The following is a 22,726-nucleotide window of genomic DNA, read 5'->3' on the forward strand; positions in this document are numbered from 1 at the left end:
ACAAAGTTATTTTGAAGCTGTAACCTGCATTTTTTTTCATTTTAATGTGAAATTCAGAGAGTCTGAGACCATTTGATGCATGATAGGTCTTTAGTAGCTTCATTTTTATCTACTAAATAGCTCAAAAGGATGACAAAAGATGCTACAGACTGGTGAACATTCTGTGCTCCTCTTTCTGATATCTGAATGAAGCCAAGCCAGCAGCTAGTTATCAGAATCACTGACTGTTGAGTGTCACTTTACTCTTGGAGAGCAGAGCTTGGCTTACAGGTTCCAGAACAAACACTGGATTGGCCTGTGGGGAAGCCTGCCCATTATGGATCCTGTAAAGGAACAAGTGGTCAGATGACCAAGCGCTGAAGGGTATCCTAGGCTAAACAGGAAATGTACTCAGAGGAAAGTTACAGTAACCTAACCAGCTCTGTGGTCAGGAGGGAGGTGTTTTGTGCCTGGGGAACTAGTTTCATCTTTGTAATTTGCTCACAAACATCATAGGGAAAGATGGCCGAAAGTACAAAGCTTTCATTTTCTTTGGTTCCTACCTAACATGTTAAATTCTGTTCCTACCTAACATGTTAAATTTTAAAATTCTGTTCAGTCAGAATTTTAAAAAAGGAAACAACATGATTTGGATCTTATAACCTGATTTTTTTTTTTTTCAACTGCAAAAGAAACTCTGGCTGTGATGTGCATAAATGGAATGCTGTAAAGTTCTTAAAGGTTGTGGAGGAAATCACTAGCTAAACATGTATCTTTCTAATTGCTTTTTTGGCTTACCAGTGCAAACTTTATGAACCACTACTGACTCCACCAGTCTCTATATACCATTTTATTTGTGAATGGTGCTCATGATACAGAAAAGAAAAGATGGAATATTGTAAATTTAAATATGACAAAAAAATGTAATTCACAAAAGCCCTGAAATTAAGGATTTAACCAATGAGGGTTAGCCTGAAAAATGACTCTGTGTGTTGATTAAAGTCCCTTTTGTACCCTTGGACAAACTGAGAAGGAAGAACTACAATCGTATAATTACTGCTGTGCATTGGAAATAATTTATAAGAGGCATTTCATGCAAACATACAGTCTGTAGACCTTAACTGGGATCTATCTACGACCTTTAGGAGGTCTTTCAAATTGTAAGCAGAACATTTTGTGTATAGTCGTCTCCCCTCATTTACAGGGAATGGGTTCCAAGACCCCTAGGGGATGTCTGAAATCTCAGGACCAAATCCTTCAAATTAATGCCTTTTCTTTCCGACTAACACTTATGCACTGTTGCTATAATTTTTGCAGGCTGAGGTGCAACAGCAAAATTAGCATGCATTTATTTTTCCTTCTTCACAATTTCATGAACAGATGATTCATTCTTATTGTAGATCTCAGCAGCTTCAGTGTATGATTTTCCTTCCCTTGTTAAGTAGAGAACTTTCACCTCTTCATGTAAAGAGAGCATTCTATAGCTTCTCTTTGGCATATCCAGGTTGCCAGTACTAGTGCTTTTGCATTTTGGGGCATTGTTCACCCAAACAGTAAAATACCTCAGTAGTTGATCTGATAACCTAGAGGGCAACTCTGTGACTTAATAGGCAGGTAGCATGTACACTGTGTATAGCTGGACAAAGGAATGACTCACTCCAAGTGGGACAGCATGAGATTTCAACATGCGGTAGCATGAAGGTACAAATTTAAAACTTATAAATTGTTTATTTCTGGAATTTTCCATTTAATATTTTTGGATCATGGTTAACTGTCAGAAACTGAGACTTCAAAAAGCAAAATTGTAGATAAGAACTACTGCATGTGCAGTAAGAAGATAGATGCAACAAAAAAGTTAGGAAATACATTTTCTTTAAATAAGAACATGAAATCAGTTCAATCTTATTAAATGAGCAAATTTGTTTTTCCTGTTGATTCATGATTTAAAACATTACTCCTAGACACCTAAATAAATACTTCAGTTCTTCAGTTGTTCCTGTGACCTTGTTCAAAAAGTCATTTACTTCTTTTGCTTTCAGTTGGCTTTTCTATAAAATAAGGTATTGGCATAGATCATCTCTGAGTTTCCTTCTGCTGAGTCCCCTCAATGGCCACCACCACAGGGTGGACTCCATCAAAATGGTGGAGAAAATGAAATTTATCTTGGTCCAGTCCTCTTCCCAATCCATTCACTCCCTACTCTCACTTGAGACGCTTGGTACCATCCTCTTGATCAAGTCCAGTAGTTTAGAGTATGGGAGCTCAGGTCTCAAGTCTTATTTGTCCTGAAACCTGGGAAACTCAGGGGCTTCTTTGACATCACTTCACCAACTGTTAAATGGGCATAAGGAGGATTGTCTTATCTATTTGCTTCACGAGTTCATATGGACTGCAGATGAGATAAAATAAGAGAAAGCATTTTATAGCCCCACGAATGTAGGCCATAGTTACTCATTAAAGCCAATGTGTTTCTCACATTGTATTTTCGGCTTCATCTTCTTTGGAAATGCAAGCATTAATTGAACTGACAAGGAGCGTCCTTTTAGGGTGGGGGCTCTTTGATGCTAGGAGCCACACCTTAGAGGTGGTTATCCATTCCACCTGTGCAGAGTTGACCTGATTACTAAATATAGTAATTGACCCACTTACAATAGGCAAAGGTTTTCATTTTTTTTTGATAACCAAGTCCCCTGCGCAACCCCTACTCTGTTCTCATGGAAGCGCAAGCAACTTTCAACCTTCCAGAAGTTGTCTATGTCACAAGATCCACAGATTATCTATGAGAAATCTTTTAGTTCTCACTGCCTTGTTCATAAGCAGCAGATAAGTACCTTCTCACCTCCGATCTTCATCTTTATGTTGCCTGTTGTCATGCAGGAGCTGTGAGGGAAAGAGGTTTGAGGTTACTGCTTCCTGTCTCCACACCTTTAGTTGGGTAAGCTGCTGGAAAGGCTTTGAAAAGCAAAGCATTAATTCATCATCAAAACAACTTGTCAATTCAGTTACGGAAATGTCAGACAAGTCAACATTTTGATGTCAGAAGAAAATATAATTGATAAGTTGACAATATTTCTCTTTTGACATAGTAGATTTGACCCAAATGGACCTTGCCTAAGAAAAGGGCTGATTTTTCTAATACCAAAGTATGCTAAGAGGGATGTTTTTCATTGCTATCATGATCCAGAAAGTAGAGAGGAATCAAACAGAAGGTAGTATGGGGAAGCTATTTATTTTCTAGTTTCTTCTGAGCCTAGATATGTCCTTAAATTTTATAGTATGTCCTTGAATTATTTGAAGTACTGTGGACTCCCAGAGACTCAGAGAACCGAAATATATATCCTAGTCAAATATCAGTTGCTCTGGTTATCAGTTGCTTTGGTTTATCTGTGTTTTTATATTCCACTCCCATAGAGTGAGGGGTATAAATTTTCACACGTACTCCATTTTAGGAGAAAGTGAGAGGAATCAGAGTTATAGTATCTACTGGAATTCATAATGATCACGTATGTTCAATATTACATAAAGTAACTGGTTTTCACCAAAAACTAATTTCTTTCATTCAGCATCCTCCAAAACAGATATAGATTTTGAGGTCCTATGAGAGTTTCTCAGTCTTTTCTAAATTATTGATATGCACCCAAATGGGACCAAGTACTAAAAGTATATAAATAGTGAAAAACAAGAGGTTTATCAGCCAAGACTTAACCTGAACTCTAAGTTAGGATGCTATTAGCTACAGATTAGCACAGCATGAAACTTGTGTAGTTATTTCAAGTTTGTACCTATGTATAGTTGACTAATTTAAAAATGATCTGTGTTGACACAGAAGAGAGAGGAAAGTAAATATTGACAAATAAATTGGATGTCTCCTCATCAAATGGCCTTATAACCAATAGTTTTCAAATATTTTCCTTAAAAAAATCTTAGCAGAAAGCATCACAAAATTAAGTATTTTCCTTTTCCTCACTCAGCTGCTGGATATTCAGTCAATCAAGACGATATTGAATGTGTAATGGCCAGCTTTACTATAGGAGTCTTGAATTTCTCCTGTCTGAGAAAGTTCTAGACTTCTTGTGCTGAGGTCCAACAGGCTCAGGAGAAATCGGTCAATCTCAACAATGCTTAAGTTTGAATTGGAGGCCCCAAGATGGACAGAAGAAAAAGCTATCTTCCAGTTACGTCACCCCATTATGCATTGTGAAGGAAAATAGTTTGAGGAGATAAAAATTGCTGCTTTTCCCTTCTGAGAAACAGCAAACACTGGCATAAGCTTCAGAGAATCAACTGTGCTCCTAGTAACCTCTGAATTAGTTTACATTTTCCTTGCAATGATCCCTGAAGCTGGAGAAATTTTTTTAAATATATCTTTGATGTCCAAATTTCACCTCACTTTCTGACCATCTATTCTGATGACATAATGAAGAAGAGATGAACGAAGAAGATAGGCAGAAGGAAAATAGTTGCTATTGGTTGGTCTGTGTGGTCTAAGGAAGTCATTTGAAATTCCTTTTCTCTTACCTCACTTATGTCAACGTCAAGTTTTGCACATGTTAACCTGTAATTATTTCTTAACTTCATCCACTTCTTTCAAACCCTATTAAAATATCGTCCATTTTACCTCCTGCCTAGACTACAACTGTATCCTAACTGGACTCCATAGTTTCACTCTTGTATCCTCCAAGTTTATCTGCCCCATCTTTGCTAAAGTGATCTATATAAAATGAAAAGTTGTGTGCATCCACTTCTCTGCTTAAAACCTTCAGTAAGTTCCCATTACTGCAGAAGAGGGCCAAGTTCTCTAACGTGGTGAACTATAGTCACTTTGCCAATCTTGTCTTTTATAACCCACGATCCAGATGTAATTCCCTACATCTGCCATGGCATTCTCACCTTCTTATGGTCTTGGCCTAGACTGCCCTCTTTTTCTCTTTGTCCTACCTTTCCCACAGTCCCCTAACTCATCTTCAACCTCAACACACACGCTTCTACTTTATCCCAACCCCCAACACAAGGCATATCTTATCCAGGTTTAGCTGGTAAAATTTTGTCAAATCAATATGTGCATCATCCTTCATATCTCAGGCCAGAGGTCATCTTCTCCAGAGATCCTTCACAGTTCCCCACTTGCCCTCAGAAACTGCAGACCATTATGCCACTATTTTAAAATTAGCTAGTGGTTTATATCTTTCTTCCCCTTCAGACTGTGAGTTACCCAAGAATTTCATTTTGGGGGAATCAATTTTTATCTCCTGTGTGTGTCTTGGGAAGATGTCACACTCTGAATTAGACAAGACACACTAAGCAAACTGGAATCTGCTTGCTGGAATTTTCCCTTCTTTCTTCCCCTCCCTCCTGCTCTCCATCTCATTGTTGGGTGTTGGAATGAGGAAGCCAAACTAGGTAACCATCTGGGGTTTCTCTCTAGCCTCACTCAGTTTCCTTGCCCACAGCTCCTCTTCTTTTAATCCCCTTGAAGAAGTCCTGTTCTCATTTTTTCCTTTATATCTGCTCTCAAAGAGAGATCAGAAGGAATCTTGAAGACCCATTAAAACGGAATCCAAATAATTAGCTGCAGAAAGTTTCCAGAGGGTTTAGTAAGCGGAAATACAAATGCCCAATTTGTCCTCTCTGAAAAGGAGGGAACACACTGCCATTTTGTGCCCATCCTGACAGAATGGGCCCAAAGATTCCTTCTCGGTAAACAAAGAAAAAAAGCCAAATGAATAAAAACAAAGAAATAAGTTGGATTTCATATCAAGACTGGAAGAACTTTTAAGATTCCTCACGTTTACTTAGCCATGCTCTTAAAGAGTATTTGTTGAACAAATGGTAAATGAAGCTGAAGATGTTTAGACACTGGTTTCCAACAAGGATTTAATGAGATGGTAGTGAGACCTCGCTAATGATAGAAATGATAGAGTGAGATCAGCATCTCTCTCTCTCTCTCTCAACAATTATTTAATGAGATCCTATTAGTCTCACAGTGTTCTGTGAAGAAGTATAACACATGGTCCTTGCTGTCAAGAGGCTTGGAAACTAGGGCCTACAGGAAATTCTCACGGATCAAATAAGCTAAATAAATTGAAACATGAAACAAGAGGTGTTCAAAAGATGAAAACATGTCCAAATGGCATAGGAACAATACTGTGATTATTTTGAGACCTAAGAAGGAAATGGTACTCTCCTCCATGGAGTTAGTGGATACAGTAGGGAAGTCCAAAAGTGTGTTCTGAAGATGTTGACTTAAAGGATCTGGCTAATTGGGAGGGTTTTGATTTGAGGAAATGAAGTTGGAAAAGTCTGTGGAGGCCTATGAATTTGAGGATAAGAAGTAAGTTTCCATCTGTTAGCCTACTGCTTCTCAAACTTGACTGCAATTTAGAATCACCTGAGAAACTTTAAAAATGCTGATGCCATGGTTTTATACCCAGAGATTCTGACTTAATTGTCCTGACAATCAAGGATTTTTAGATTTCCCCAGAGATTCTAGTAGGTCATCAGCTGGAAAAATCTGTTTGGCCATAGTGGTTTCAGTCCCAACTGAATGTTAGAATTAATGGTAAGGGGGACTTTCAAGACAATACCAAAGACAACACAGAGAATGGGAGAAAAAACATGTAAATCACAGAATATCTGATAAGGGATTTGTTTCAAAAATAGAAAAGAACTCTGATAATTCAGCAATAAAAAGACAAACCCAATACTAAAATATGCAAATGGTATGAATTTAAACAAATGGCTAATGAGCATGTGCAAACATTCTCAACATCATTAGTCATGAGAGAAATGCAAACCAAACCATGATGAGGTGTCATTTCATACACACTAGGATGACTACACTAGAAAAGAGGAACAACAAGAAGCATCAGCAAGGACTTGGAGAAGCTGGACTCTATATGTACTGCCAGTGGCAATGTGAAATGGTGTAGTTGTTTGGAAAACAGTTTGGCAAGTCCTCAAAAGGTTAAGTATACACTTGTCATATGACCCTCAATTCTACTCTTGGTGTATGTCTAAGAGAATTAAAAACATGTCCATATAAAAGATGTCTACACAAATATCCACAGTAGTGTTATTCATAATTGTCAAAAAGTCAAGCTCAGTGGTAGAGTGCTTGTCTAGCATGCATGAGGCTCTGGATTCAATCCCAAGTGTGTGTGTGAACACACACACACACACACACACACACACACACACACAAGCAAAAACAAAATATACAAAAATTTATAAAAACTGATGAAGTTCTGATACATGTTACAACCTGGGTGAACCTTGAAAGCATGTAAGTGAAAAAAAAGATATAAAGGCCACATATTATATGATTTCATTGATATGAAATGTACTCAATATGCAAATACATAGGAACAGAGTAGATTAGTGGTGGCCAGAAACTGGAAGGAGGGAGGAATTCAGAATGATTGCTAATGAAGTTTCTTTTGGGGATAATGAAAATATTCTGGAATCATAGCTGTGATCTATACACATCTTTGTGACTATCCTAAGAAACTACTGAACTGTGTACCTCAAAAGGATGAAACTTATGGTACAAGAATTATGTCTCAATAAAGTTGTTACCCATACTCCCTAAGCCCAAAATCAATTCCCCCATTCCAGCCTAGATCCTATGAAATCAGAATTTCTTGGAGTGGAGGGACCTGGACATAGGTTTACTTTTAAAAGTTCTTTATGCATAGCGGTATTGATAACTATATAGGAGACAAAAAGTTATTAGGCATTTAGGTCTACACAGCCTTCTACCCAAAACAAAAACAGAATACTCGAATACAGGAAACTAAACCCAGTTAAAATTGTAAAATTCATTTTTAACAGATTCTGATTCTATTCTATTCTTTAGGGTGGATAAGTGGGTGTTGCTTCAAATAACCATTTTTATGCTTTTTTATTTGTTCTTTTTAGTTGTACATGACAATAGAATTTATTTTGACATATTATACATACATGGAAGTATAACTTCCTATTCATGTGGTAGATATAGAGCTACACTGGTCGTACATTCACATGTGAGCATAGGAAAGTTATGTCCAATTTATTCTACAGTCTTTCCTATTTCCATCACCCCTCACTTACCTTCATTCCTCTTTGTCTAATCCAATGAACTTCTATTCCACACCGCCCCCCACCTTATTGTGTGTTAGTATCCACATAACAGAAAGGACCTTTGGCCTTTGTTTGGGGATCAGCTTATTTCACTTAGCACCATAGCCTCCAGTTCCATCCATTTACCAGCAAATGCCATAATTTCAGTCTTCTATATGGCTGAGTAATATTTCATTGTGTATATATACCACATTTTCTTTATCCATTCATCTGTTGAAGGGCGCCTAGGTTGGTTCCATAGTTTAGATATTGTGAATTGAGCTACTATAAATATTGATGTAGCTGCATCCCTATAGTATGCTGATTTTAAGTCCTTTGGGTATAGAATAGCTGGGTCAAATGGTGGTTCCATTCCAAGTTTTCTGAGGAATTGCCATACTGCTTTCCATAGTGGTTCACCAATTTGCAGTCCCACCAGCAATGTATGAATGAACCTTTTCCCCTATATCCTCACCAATATTTATCATTACTTACATTTTTGATACTTGCTATTCTAAACAGAATAAGATGAAATCTCAGTGTAGTTTAATTTGCATTTCTCTAATTGCTAGAGATGTTGAACGTTTTTTTTCATTTATTTGTTGACCAATCATATTTCTTCTTCTGTGAAGTATCTGTTCAGTTTCTTTGCCCATGTATTGGCTGGATTATCAAATAACATTTTAAAAATGCAAATAAGGTAGATAATTATTAGCATGCCCCTAAAACAATAGCAACAAATATTTTGGTGTAGGAAGAAATTAGAATCAAAGACAAAGAAAAGCTATTTGTTACTTCAAAAACAGTTTGTAGGGTCTTTGCAAAATTGATCCTCAATGCTTACATTTAAGCATCTGTTTCTTAGGTGGTGTGGCTGACTTGGCTTTTAGTTCTGGTTTTGCTCACCATTTATTTGCTCAGTGATTTTAGAAAAAACATCTAATGTTTCTAGGTCGCATGCAGTCATTTTAAAAAAAGGAATATATTACTATGTACCAGCAATGGGAATAAAATATTAATGTGGGAAACAACATCAATCTGTTCTCTTTTCCTCTGGAGTTGATTACATAGCTTAAGTTTCTTTGCTTTTAAAGTGAGAAATTGAATTAGATAGTCTCCATACTCTTTGATCTTTAGTTTGAATAGCATGAAAGTAGAAGATGACCAGAGAGAGAACTCTCATGGAACTTTTGTAATCCTCTATGATTTAAGGGCACACATATACAAATTTCTTGAGGAGATGTCTCTGAATTTGCTATGGAAGAGAAATTATAGAAAACTCTTTGGGGTTACATTTTTTTTTTCTTACCTTTTTATCTCACTCTTGGAATGGCCAATTAAAAAACAAAAATGTCTCAAAACTTTCAAATTCCTTCACAAAAACCTGTCTCACAACTTAAAAATACATCTATTTGTGAAACTGTGTCACAAAGCTTTAAAGCTGCTTCCAAAAATATCTCTTAATCAGGAAATCAGCCCAATGCATGATTGACATCTTAGGTATCTCAATACAGATTCAAAAATTCCGAGTGCATAGCTGTGGTGCTCAATGCCAGCAGAAGGGCAAGTTTTGCCTTCTAGGTGAAAACATGCTCTGATGTCCCATTTACCAGAGGATGAAAACATTATCGAAATGTAAACTTTAAAACTCTAGCGGTATAATTCTCATTCTGATAGCTCCTGAATCTTCGTCTACCTAGAGAAAGCCTTTGTAGGAGATCTGTTTATTTGGTTAATTAATATACTTTGATTTCAGGGAAAAATATTCTTATACTCCTGTTCTAAGCAAATGATTTTTTTTCCCTCTCTAGAAAACAAGATTTTGGTGAAGCAGTCTCCCATGATTGTGGTATACAACAATGAGGTCAACCTTAGCTGCAAGTACACCTACAACCTCTTCTCAAAGGAGTTCCGGGCATCCCTTTATAAGGGTGTGGATAGTGCTGTGGAAGTCTGTGTTGTGAATGGGAATTTCTCCCATCAACTTCAGTTTCACTCACATACAGGGTTCAACTGTGATGGGAAATTGGGCAACGAAACAGTGACTTTCTATCTCCGGAATTTGTATGTTAACCAAACAGATATTTATTTCTGCAAAATTGAGGTTATGTATCCTCCTCCTTACTTAGACAATGAGAAGAGCAATGGAACCATTATCCATGTGAAAGGTAAGATGCAACTCTATCCTTGTACCACTGTACAGTCATGATTTTCAGCTATAGTCTTGAAAATGAGATCACCATCAGTGGCGAGACTGGAGCAGCCCTGAGTGATCTAGCAAAGACAAGTCTTCTTTTTTCTTTTCTTCTCTTTCCCTTTTTTTAGTTTTTATTTTACTTAAAAAAGATTCAAAGTTATATTTTGAATATCTTTACTCACTGACATGGAGTGGAAGAGTGAATGATAAAGTTATAACCCATGTGAACATTAAGATTATTCTCAATTTGAGTGGGTCATGGCAGAAAAAAATGTTATATTAAGATAAAATATAAGTCTAAGTGAACTCCAAGAAGTAGCTGGGCCTAAGGTATCAGAACTCAGGAAGAGTGGGTTGTAATTCAAACTAATTCTCTTTGTGCTCCATAGTCTTCCTCTGTTAAATACCTTTCCATTTTCCAAAACATATAAAAGATGCTGAACTAGAAACCAGAGGATATAAAAATTTGCTATTAAACAACTCTGTCATTTTGGATAAGTTGCCCAAATTTTTCAAGGTCCGAAACTCAATATTATTAAATAGTATTCATGAATTAGTGGAAATAAGTATATTGATCTGATATTGAGATCATGTTCTCTCCAAATACTGGGTAGCGAAAACCCCCCAAACTTGGAAAAATACAGTTCATTGGTATCAACACATAAAAATGAGGGAGATCAGATAGATTTTTTTTTTTTTTTTTGGTACTCTTTGTGGATACATCATCCATAGCTTTTCCCTCTGTAGAACAATAATTTAGAAAATGTATGCTCAGTTTTATATTTAATACTAGAATAATTCCAATAAATGTTTTTTCTCCTATGCTAGAACAAAGGTGTGCGGGAAAAAAATCAAATATTAAATAAGAAAGGAACCATTAACTTAGTTTGGGAGAATAGTTGTATTTTAGCAAAATAGAGACAATTAATGTGAGAATATTTGACTTGCTGAGTTCCATTCAGATTTCTAATTTCTGAAATGTCCAGGATGAATAGTTTGGTTGAATCAAGTTAAAGTTTAAGAAAATAAGCTAGTTTGAAAGCAAAGAGTAAATATTTTTCTTTTATAAATGATATACTACTTTAGGATAGTATTTCATGTATATATGTATATTATACACACATATGCACATAGTATATCATTTCTAGCAGAACTGGAAAGGACACCAGTGATCCTGGACTCAGTAATCTTCAAGTCTATTTGCATATTATAAATATGAGTAGGTTTAGGGAAACAAACAAACAAAATAATGACAAGGTCCAAATTTGAGTTTCTGATGTAATTGATATGGACTGAGGAAGGGGCATTGGATATTGTTGTATTTTCAGACTTTATCAAACAATTCTAATGTGCATCCAGGAATAAAAATTAATAGATTAGTTTTTGGTGTTCTTTCCAATTCTTATTGTCTCCAACTTTGAATAGAGCTGTACATGTTCCTTCCCATTTTTGGATACCTAATGATATAAAGTGACTTTTTTTTATCACTACATAAGCTGTTAGAGTTGTAGCTAGACATTTATCTTCTGATTACCAGTTCAGAGTTCTGTCATATTAGATTGATAACTTTCTTAAGGTTTGAAAACATGTATATCAGTATACCATTTAACTTTTTCCAAAAATATAGCTTAGGGTCTAGATGAACTGGTTTCTGGTGGAGGCAAGGGATGGAGTTGGGTTAAGGCCATTGGAAGGCACCATTTTGAATCACACAGTGAGTTTAACAAAATTGGGTGAGTGCAGTTGTACCATTTATACCACCCTAAAGTAGTAGTGATTTTCAACTTCAGTCTTGAAAATGGACCAGTCTGGTCAGTGGGGAGGTGGATAAATCCCAAAGAGCAAGTCTATACATTCTAAACTGTGATATTTTGCATTTTTTAAAAACTCTTTCACATCCTTCTTTAATGTTCAGAAAAAAGGAAATGTATTCAACTGCCATTCCTGTATCATTTAATCCACTCTATTCTATTTTTCAGAGAAAAATATCTGTCCTGGTGTCCCATCTCCTGAGTCTCCTAAGCCCTTTTGGGCACTGGTGGTGCTTAGTGGAGTCCTGGGTACCTATAGCTTGCTATCAACAATGCTCCTTTTTTATTTCTGGGTAAGAGATGCTGCACTGCTTTTATGGAACTTTTCTACTGCACATGCAATCTGAACATATTAAGAATTTTGCCTATGTGGTTTATTTTCTGTTTAACATGTGATTATTATTTTCTTTTCCCTGCTAAGCTTTCATAGGTTCTCTTTTCATCTGTTCAACTTTATCTTCTGTTTTTCAGAAGGCACTAAGTAGATGGTTAGGTGGAATAAGAAGCTAAATGGGCAAATTAGGGTGGGGGGATTAGAGACTGTTACTTTTCTTCTTTCCAGTTTGCAATTGAATTATGACACATAAAACAATCTTAACATATATAGGTACAAAAATCTAGACAAGTCAGAAAGTTAGGCAACTGAAGCAAATGTTCAGGCTTAAAAATCATGAGAAACTTGGCTACTGAAATTGTGTATTCAAACCTAGAAGAAACTAGGTCTGTTTGTCTGAGTCATATTTTTTTGTCTCCTCTGAAGCAGTTGAATGGTGTGAGGCCAAGCATGGTGCTGTCATTATGAAACTACGATGGGAGTTAGAATTTTTTGAGCTCTCACCACTGAATTGGAGTTGATCAGTTTTTGCAAATGCTAAGGTGATAAACTTGGTCTATTTTTCTTCACCTTTTTCAATGTTGAAATTTTGGCCCAGGTTTGAACACATTTTAATGAACAAATCCACTGTTGAGAAGGGATACCTTCTTCTTATTACAAATACATCAGGTATTGATTTTGTGTGGTCTTTGAAAGTTTTTCTAGAAGTTAGATGTATATTTGAGCCATTTATTCAATGAGAAATGTATGCCTCTCTAGGATAAAAGACTATTTCTCTTGTTATTCTCAGTTCATCTGGTATTAATGCTTGATGAATGCTTATTGGGTTATTGGACATTGGGATAAATGAACCGTCCTTTAAGAGGTCAAATTAAGGACTTAAATAAGCCTACCTGACATGTGATACTCATATCTGAGGCATAATCCATTTATTTAATTAAGCCACAGATGGTCTGTGATTTCTAGAAGCCATGCCACCTGGAGTCATCCTATTTACTTTTCCTTGGTATGCGGATGGTCCTGAATTCATAGTTATGCTCTTCTTCATCGGGTCGTACAGCCTTTAAAACTTTTGTTGGCCTGTAGTCAAAGTTGGCCCATAAATTACTCTCCACGTGTTCCTTGCAGTTCAGAAGACCCTAGGGGGCAGAAGGACCTTTGTCGAACTGCCTGTGGCCTAATCTGTACCTTCTGTAGGGCAAGGAACAAAGTTGCCGCTTGTTCCTGGGGATTCTTTGTACTAGATATCATTTTGGAAATTGATCTGGCTTGCCTTTTGCAACTTGCTCTATCCCAATGGGGTGAGGGGGTTTTAATATAGCAAAATATTGCCTATGTTCTGCCTCTGATGTTAGTTAAGTATTTTCATCTTTCTAGATCATGGGGTCTTTATCCCAGGTATCTTCCAGTTTTGATTCTCTGTGGTGATTGCCAGTGATTTTGGAACTTTTAGGATTCTTTGTTCTTATTTTTTTAAATTCCTGGTCATTGACTTTTAGGCCTGCTCTTTGTCTTTCCAATCCTTTCATTGGGAATCTCAGCTTCCTAACTTAAAGGCCAGGTATAGTGGCCTTTTGGGCACCCCTCCAGGATAGGCCTTCCCAAGACATGCTGACCTAACTCAAAGTAATTTATTAATTTTGGGAACTGCTTCAACTTTTAGTGGCCAAAAGGGTACTACTCATCATTTATAACTTATTGTAAATATGCATTAGGATGTCAGTTACTAAAATGAGGCACTAATTTGTTGAGTGACTGGAAAAAGAACAAAAATAGCTTCCCAAAGGCGCTATACAGATTTAACGCAATTCCAATTAAAATACCTATGACATTTCTCATAGAAACAGAAAAAGCAATCATGAAATTCATCTGGAAGAACAAAAAACCCAGAATAGCCAAAGCAATCCTGGGCAGGAAGAGTAATGCAGGAGGTATCACAATACCAGACCTTAAACTCTACTATAAAGCAATAGTAACAAAAACGGCATGGTATTGGCACTAAAAATGGACAGGTAGATCAATGGTACAGGATAGAAGACATGGAGACATACCTACATAAGTACAGTTATTCCATATTAGACAAAAGTGCCAAAAACTTACAATGAAGAAAAGATAGCATCTTCAACAAATGGTGCTGGCAAAACTGGAAATCCATATGCAGTAAAATGAAATCAAATCCCTATCTTTCACCCTGTACAAAACTCAACTCAAAATGGATCAATGATCTAGGAATTAGACCTGAGACCCTTCACCAAATAAAAGAAAAAAGTAGGCCTGAAGCTCCATCACGTTGGCTTAGGACCAGACTCCCTTAACAAGACCCCTAGAGTGCAAGAAATAAAAGCAAGAATCAATGAATGGGATAGATTCAAACTAAAAAGTTTTTCCAATGAGTTTAAGCAACTCACTTTCAACTCAGACATAGCATAGATGCTCTTGGTTTTTCTTTGGCAGAACAATTACTTTATAGTGAAGTTCATCTTATTTGTCTTGAGAAAACATACTTTGTCTTACTCTATGTCACAAGCTCCCCGTGGGTTGGACAGTCTCAGTGTTTGGCATTCCTTGTGGCCTCTTGTAGTCAAATCAGATCTTCCAGTAAGAAATCCTTTATTAGCATCTCAAACCTAGGTCCTTGGATTTTCTGATCACGGAGTGTACCTCTGTTTAATAGACAAATGGCATTTTTTTTTTTTTTTTTAACCAGGAGCTCATCTTTTCTTTCTACTGCTGTTTAAACAATAAGCATCTTGATGAGCTAGGTGTTGAGGCCATCAGGGCACTGGGAATTTATTCATTTCCTGGGACCCTATTTTTGGCTGGTCCCTTTCACCTTGGTGAAAGTCTCTGTTTTCCGGAACTTACTGAGGGCCCTCGATGTGCTACTGTAGGCAGTTCTAGGCTGAGTGGGTTTCTGGGAGCAGCTGTAGCTTCTATCTCTGTTCTTGACCTGATGTTGACATTTGAGTAAATAAAAAGCTTCTCTTGGTCAGGCTGCCATGGGCCAGCACCTGCTACTCTCATTCAATTCTCCCTCCATGTAGCCGAGCTGGTAAACCTGTTCCTTTTCCTAGTCTAAAGAAGGTTTTTTTAAAAACACACATGGTCTTTCCCACTATGGACCATAATGTGGAGGATGTGAACAGCATGTGTACAGATAATGTCTACCTTTAAATTCAGTAAACTCTGAAGACTGATTCTTTGAGTAGATGGCTTTGTATTTGCTCTGTGTGTTGCTGCTCCTCTCAGAAAACAGGGGGAGGCAGAGATGGAGGAACTGAAATCACACACCTTTCACAGCCATTGGTGAAGGGGTGGAATAGATGTCACAAACGCACAGACACATCGGGTGGGTACTCTGTGCATGTGCTAGATGCCCATGGGCACTGTGGGTTCTGGATAGTATTCTCAGCCATGCACCTATCATTTCCATCCCACTGTTGTGTTTTGAGTAAGGATGACACACCTGAATCTACCATTTGGTAATAGTTTGAGGGTGAGAATGGGAACCGAATGCAGCAGATCTTTCATTATTTTTGTGTGAACTCAGGAGTGCCTCAGAAGACATCTTTATCATTGGGGACTCTCTATTGTCTAGTTTTGTTTCAGCATCCAGAGATAAGAACAGTCACTTGGGAGTTTGGCAAAGGCATTGGAGTAAGCATGAAAAATTGTTCCTGGGTATCAGAAGCAGCAACCTTTTATACTTATTTAGGTGCTGACATTTCCTTGGTCTCACCACTGACCTGCTGTAGCCCTATGCCCAAGAGAGTTCTAGTAAGAAATATTGAAGAGCAACATCATTCAGATGCTTGGTTTTCATGTGTATCTCCTTGAATGAATCTCCCAATTATGTATGTATTATATTCTTCTCTCTTCTTAGATCCAGTTAGACAACACATCCTTCATTTCAAATATAAAATGCAGAGCTGAATTTATAATCTTTTTTTTCAAATCTACTTCTCCTATTGTCTTGCTTTACATTTATGAATGGGAAGCCATACTTCTGGTCAACTAGGCTCAAATCATCGTCCTCTTTGGGTTTGAGCAAGGAGTCATCAAGCAGTCTAACAATAATCATTCTATTTTGGTGATATATTTTATATCCTTTGCTTTCTTCTCATTCCATTTATTTTCACGATTGGACTGTTCAGGACAGGATTTTCCAGTCTTGGCACTAGTGCTGTTTTGGGCTAGATAATTCATTATTGGGCTGACCTGTACAGGATGTTTAGTGCATCTCTAGTATTTACTCACTAGATGCCAATAGGATTCCTTTGCATTGTGACAACCAAAAACATCTTCACCCTTTTCCAAATGTTTCCTGGGACAGGTGATAAGGGAACTCAAGATGTCAAGGATAAGGCCTAGGAGGTCTAGCTTGGGCAACTGTCATTTACTGATATAAGAAACACTGGGAGAGAAACAGACTTTGGGGGATGATCTTGAGTTTCATTTTGAACAGGTTGAATGTAGACCCTTGAGGTCTAGTCCTGAGATAGAAATTCAGATGAATAGGTGCTCACTGAAGCTGAATGTGGATGGGATTGCCTAGGGAGAGAGGATTGAGTGAGTAGAGAAGGCCAAGGATCAAGCAGTGAGAAATTCTAACATTGAATGGCTAGTGAAGGATGAACTTGCAAAAGAAGCACAGAAGGAGTGACCAGAGAGTAGAACGAAAACCAGGATGTCCCAGAAGACAAAGAGGAAGTGTTTCAAAAAGAAGAGAGCAATCAACTGTACAGTCATCTTTGGTATCCAAATGGAATTGGTTCCAGCACACCCTCAAATATCAAAAATCCATGGATGCTCAAATCTCTTATATAAAATAGAGTGATATTTGCATATAACATGCACATCCTCCTGTGTACTTTAAATCATCTCTAGACTTATAATGTTTAAAACAGCGTCAATGCTTTGTAAGTGGTTGTATGGTTTAAGGAATAATGACTAGAAAAAAGCTATTTAAAAATATTTTCCATCTGTGGTTGGTTGAATCCATAGATGAAGAACCCAGGGGTTCAGAGGACTGACTGTGGAATGGTGCTGAGAGTTGAAGAAGGACTGAACACATTAGTCTCATTCAGTAACGTGGAGAGCAGTATTTTTCAAATTTTTCTTTAGCGCTCCATACCCCTTTAACAAGGAAGTTGTGAAGGGGTCAGGCAGGAGAGCATGGAAATGAGCCCAGGACCGAAGTCATTTACTTATGTGCTCATTCAGGTTTCTTCTCATTCATGGCCAGTGTATCTACTTATGCATCAGATTGTGTGCCAGGAAATAGGTATTTTTTTCCATAATAGAGAATTTTGAAACCAGAAATCCAGGTGTTTTTCTGATTTTAGAATTCCTACGGGACTTTGGTCAGAACTGTATATTTTTTCATCTTATTGATATAGAAATGATGCTCCTAGCCCCAGGACAAAAACTTTGCTAAGGGTCATGGTGAGTATAACTGTTGCTTCAGGTTTAGTATCCTTCCTTTTCCCTCAGCCCTGCTAGGAGTTCCTCCTGAGAAGCTGAGGCCTGGGAAAAGATGGGTAACCCAACTGTCTTTATAGAAATACAGGCACATATGGTAACAGGAATGTAATTAGTTATCCAGAACTAAATCTCCATTAATTTGAACTTTACTGTTATGAATTTATGCCCATTTTAGACTCTGGAGGAACTGAAAAGTCCTTTTTGGTTAATTATGGAAAAAAGGCTTGTTAAGCAAATGGTTAATGTAATGGTAATGCTTAATCCATTCAGAGATAGATTAATTAATATCACTAGTGAGTAGGTTATTTAGATACACTGTTAAACTTCAATGACAGCATTAAAAGTGACATTTCTCTAAAATGTTTCCTTTGTTTGAGATTTTTCAAATTAATTTAGAAAAGGAGTTAGTAATTAGGTCGGACCAAGGTGCTCAAGAAATGCTTGTGTTTAGCATCGTCTGACAGTTGATACTCTCAATAGATGTCTGAAGAATCCTAGAATCCTCCCCTGATATCTCTCCTATGTCCTTCCACATTAACACTTCTCTTTCCTGCAGATGAAGCGTCAAAGAACCAGGCTTCTTCAGAGTGACTACATGAACATGACTCCCCGGAGGCCAGGGCCCACCCGCAAACACTACCAGCCCTACGCCCCAGCACGAGACTTTGCAGCCTACCGCCCCTGACAAGGACGCCTATCCAGAAGCCAGCCGGCTGGCACTCCACCCACTCAACATCAATGCTCTGGATAGGAAAGGACCGACTTATTTTCAGCCGGCTTCCTCGAGCCCCTGTTGGGCCACTAATACCACTTTTTCTTGAGACTGTGGATGAAATACCAAGATCATTTTGAGACTCAGTTAAAGAAATTTCCTTTGGCAGGCTAAGTCTTGCAGGGCCATGACCCAAATTCAAATTTATCATGTATTTATTGACTTGATTGAGGAGTTAGAGTAGAAAACAAAAGTGAGTGGATTCTGTGAGGTTTTGGACTCTGCTTCCTGGCTGCTGGGCTAAGTCCTGTTCCCTTCTCACTCACTTGTGCCTGTCAGTCAAGCAAAGTGTGATATCCAGCGCTGTTTTAGATGGAGAAGAAAGGCTAGAAAACATTCCCTTTTAAAATGGGTGTTTAGCCCTGCACAAAACTCAACCCAAAGTGGATCAAGGACCTAGCCATTAAACCAGAGACTGTGCCTAATAGAAGAAAAAGTAGACCCAAATCTCCATCATGTCAGCTTAGGCACTGACTTCCTCAACAAGACTCCTAAAGCATAAGAAGTAAAATCAAGAATCAATAAATGAGATGGAATTAAACTAAAAGGCTTCTTCACAGCAAAGGAAACAATCAAGAATGTGAAAAAGAGCCTTCAGGAAATCTTTCTCACCTGTACCTCAGAGCATTAATCTCCAAGATATACAAAGAGCTCAAAAAACTTAACACCGAAAAACCAAATAACCTAATCAACAAATGGGCGAAGGAACTGAACAGGCACTTCACAGAAGAAGAAGTACAAATGGTCAACAAATATATGAAAAAATATTCGACATCTCTAGCAATTAGAGAAATGCAAATTAAAACTACCTTAAGATTCCATCTCGCTCCAGTCAGAATGGCAATTATCCAGAATACAAGTAACAATAAATGTTGGCGAGAATGTGGGGGGAAAGATTCACTCATACATTGCTGGTGGGACTGCAGATTGGTGTAACCACTCTATAAAGCAGTTTGGGGATTCCTCAGAAAACTTGGAACGGAAACACCATTTGACCCAGCTATCCCACTCCTTGGTTTATACCCAAAGGACTTAAAATCAGCATGCTACAGTGACGCAGCCACATTAGTGTTCATAGCAATTAAATTCACAAAAGCCAAATTATGGAAGCAACCTAGGTACTCTTCAACAGATGAATGAATAAAGAAAATGTGGTACACAGACACAGTGGAATATTACTCAGTCATATAGAATTATGGCATTTGCTGGTAAATGAATGGAACTGGAGGCTATCGTGCTAAGTGAAATAAGCCAATCCCCAAAAAACCAAAGACTGAGGATTCTCTCTGATATGTGGATGCTAACACATAATAAAGGCGCAGGGATGGAGGAAGAGAAGTTCATTGGATTAGACAAAGAGGAATAAACAGTGAGAAGGGATGGAAATAGGAAAGACAGGAGAATGAAAATATAATTTTCCTATGTTAAAATATGAAATACACAACCAGTGTAACTCCACATCATGTACAACTGCAACAATGGGATCCTAATGAGAATAAGTTATACTCCATGTATGTATAATATGTCAAAATACACTCTACTGTCATGTGTATCTAAAAAGGACAAATAAAAAATATATATTAAAAATAAAATGGGTATTTAGGGTGGGTATAGGTTAGAGTGGGGAGGGGTAGAGGAACTTTCAATATTTTTAAACCATTAAAACACTGTCTCCCACTCATGACACGAGCCACTTAGTTTCTATTTAATGCTGTTTTCTTCTTAGTGTAGGAAGATGTAGACATTGTCTTTGACAAACTCTGACCATTTTTAATCATTTTGACCAATGGAATTCCCTTAAAACAACACTCAGACTTTGCTTCCTCATGAGCTCTAATAGGAATTCAGTATTAGCATTCACAGCCTGATTTCAAAAGAATAAAATAGCATAACTGATTTCCCCATCAAGAAGAATGTGTCAGGAAATAAGATCACTTTATGTCAAAAGTATGTGAATGCTATGAAGGATTATTTGTTTAGTGACTCCTTCCAGTCAAGCCCTGTAGGTTTCAGCTTTGTATTGTTGGTCACTTCATTATCTGCATGGATATCTGAAGTGGAATGGTGACAGAGAATTCACAAGAGAAGTTATGATACTGTGAAAAGGGATGTTAGCATTCAGTAGGTGTGGGGACAGAGTTCCAAGAAGTTTCTTTTGAAGAAGGAAGAATGAAAGAGAATGAAGCAGTTCTTGCCTTGTGCTAAGGAGGTGGCTGACACTGGCTAGAAATTTTTTCCTGAATGCCTCAGGCACAAAGAGCACTGGTGAGGTCTCTTTTCCTGGGTTGTGTGTATCAGGGCTCAGAGCTGCAGAACTCTGTGGGCTCAGCCTCTGTGTACCCTGGAGGTACATTGACTTGGAAGATTATTTTGAAGTATATCTTTTGAGAGAACATCAAAGTTTTCAAGAGACTCTGCAAGGCTTGACCCTGGAGTGACCATGGATATTTTTCTGGCTTCAGTTGAGTCAATTGGGATATGTCTGGGACTATGAAGAATGTCTCTACTGCCACCTTTACAATTTATTTGGCTCTTTCATTTGGTTGGTTGTTAGAGGAGCCTCGGTTTTAGAGGCAGATAGACCTGGTTCAAATCCCATTACTAGTTAGGTGGTCTTAGGCAAGGCATTGCTCATCTAAGACTGTAGTTCTTAAGTGGACACAATAATCAAAGATTTCTGTTCCTACATTATAATCTTCACAAATTGACCAAATATGACTGTCTTAATTGTCATTGGCGTTTTTACCATGCCTGATAAACAATGTTAGTTCTTGTTATTACTGCCAATTTTACAAATTTATAAATGTTATAATTTATTTTTTTATAGATGAATTTATAAAAATTAAAGTGGACAAGGACCTAAGAAGGGAGGAAACTTGTAACATAAATTTAAACCCAAATTTATGAGTTGCTATAAAATTGGTTAACTTCCATCATTTTCTTGTCTCTTGGAATATTTTATATTGTAATGAAATATTGGGCATGTCTCCCTGACTTTTTTCTACTTAAAGAGGTCTTTAAAAAGTTTTTTGTTAATGTGGAGAGGTGGAGGGGTAAGAATATTATGATTCCAGATGAAAAATATTATATTCTGGTTGATATTTAAATCAAAAGGTCAAACTCAACAGTACATGGATAATGAAGAACTATTGAATTTACATCTGCATTTGTGCCAGCTTCCTGGCACAGAGTTCTTTAATCCAAGTTATCATATTATATTTGAGAATGACAGAGCTGGAGAACTTTGAGAAGGGCATGGCACATATATAAATGAATTTTTAAAAATGGAAAGATTTGATCTTTGGTAGTAAACAATTTTGTTTTCTAACTGGAAAAGTAGGCTTACTAAAGATGAATCATACCTGAGATTTTTCTTACTCACTCTTAACAGAAGCAAAGCAGAAATGTTACGCAGGGAAGTTCATTTTTCACTATTACTATGAAAGAAGAATGGTTTAAAAACAGGGTTGGAGTAATGCTTTTGCAGTTTTGGTAATTATGAAGAATAACAATATCATTTGCTGCTATTATTGTAATAGTCATAATTAATGACATTCCTTTAATTTTTTATTGTAATAATCTTATAATTAATGACATTCCTTTAATTTTTTTATTGTGAGCTCTCTTATTTGGGGCTGAGAATGCCAGTTTAAAGAGATCACATAATGAAGAGAAGGGAAGGGGAATGGGGGATAGGAAAGACAGTAGAATGAATCGTACATAACTTTGCAATGCTCATATATGAATACATGACCTGTGTAACTCCACATTATGTACAACTGCACGAATGGGAAGTTATACTCCATGTGTGTATAATATGTCAAAATGCACTCTACTGTCATGCATATTTAAAAAGAATAAAAAAAAGAGAGAGAGACCACATAGACATTATATTCCATATGTTCAGTGATCCAATTGCCAGACTGTTGTGTCTGCTTTTAAATCTGTTCTTTGATATTGTCTTCAGGGCAGGTAGTCTTCACTTTGGTAATGAATCTGGAGAAAACTTGCTGCTTAAAAGAGATGTGGGTAAATCCTTTTATGTTTCTGTT

At 37.2% G+C, this 22,726-nt stretch overlaps 1 protein-coding gene across 1 annotated transcript in view; it reads left to right on the plus strand.

Annotated features, from left to right (window-relative positions):
* CD28 (CD28 molecule) overlaps positions 1 to 22,212 on the plus strand; it is a 33,095-nt gene extending 10,883 nt beyond the window's left edge. The window contains exons 2-4 of the mRNA XM_079130704.1: positions 9,888 to 10,244; positions 12,253 to 12,377; positions 18,459 to 22,212. Coding sequence (XP_078986830.1) covers positions 9,888 to 10,244; positions 12,253 to 12,377; positions 18,459 to 18,587 — 611 coding nt within the window. The 3' untranslated portion in view covers positions 18,588 to 22,212. The remainder of the gene's footprint in view (positions 1 to 9,887; positions 10,245 to 12,252; positions 12,378 to 18,458) is intronic.
* Positions 22,213 to 22,726: the final 514 nt, after the last annotated feature.

The sequence above is a fragment of the Sciurus vulgaris genome (assembly GCF_902686455.1).
Source record: "Sciurus vulgaris genome assembly, chromosome: 3".
NCBI lineage: Eukaryota > Metazoa > Chordata > Mammalia > Rodentia > Sciuridae > Sciurus > Sciurus vulgaris.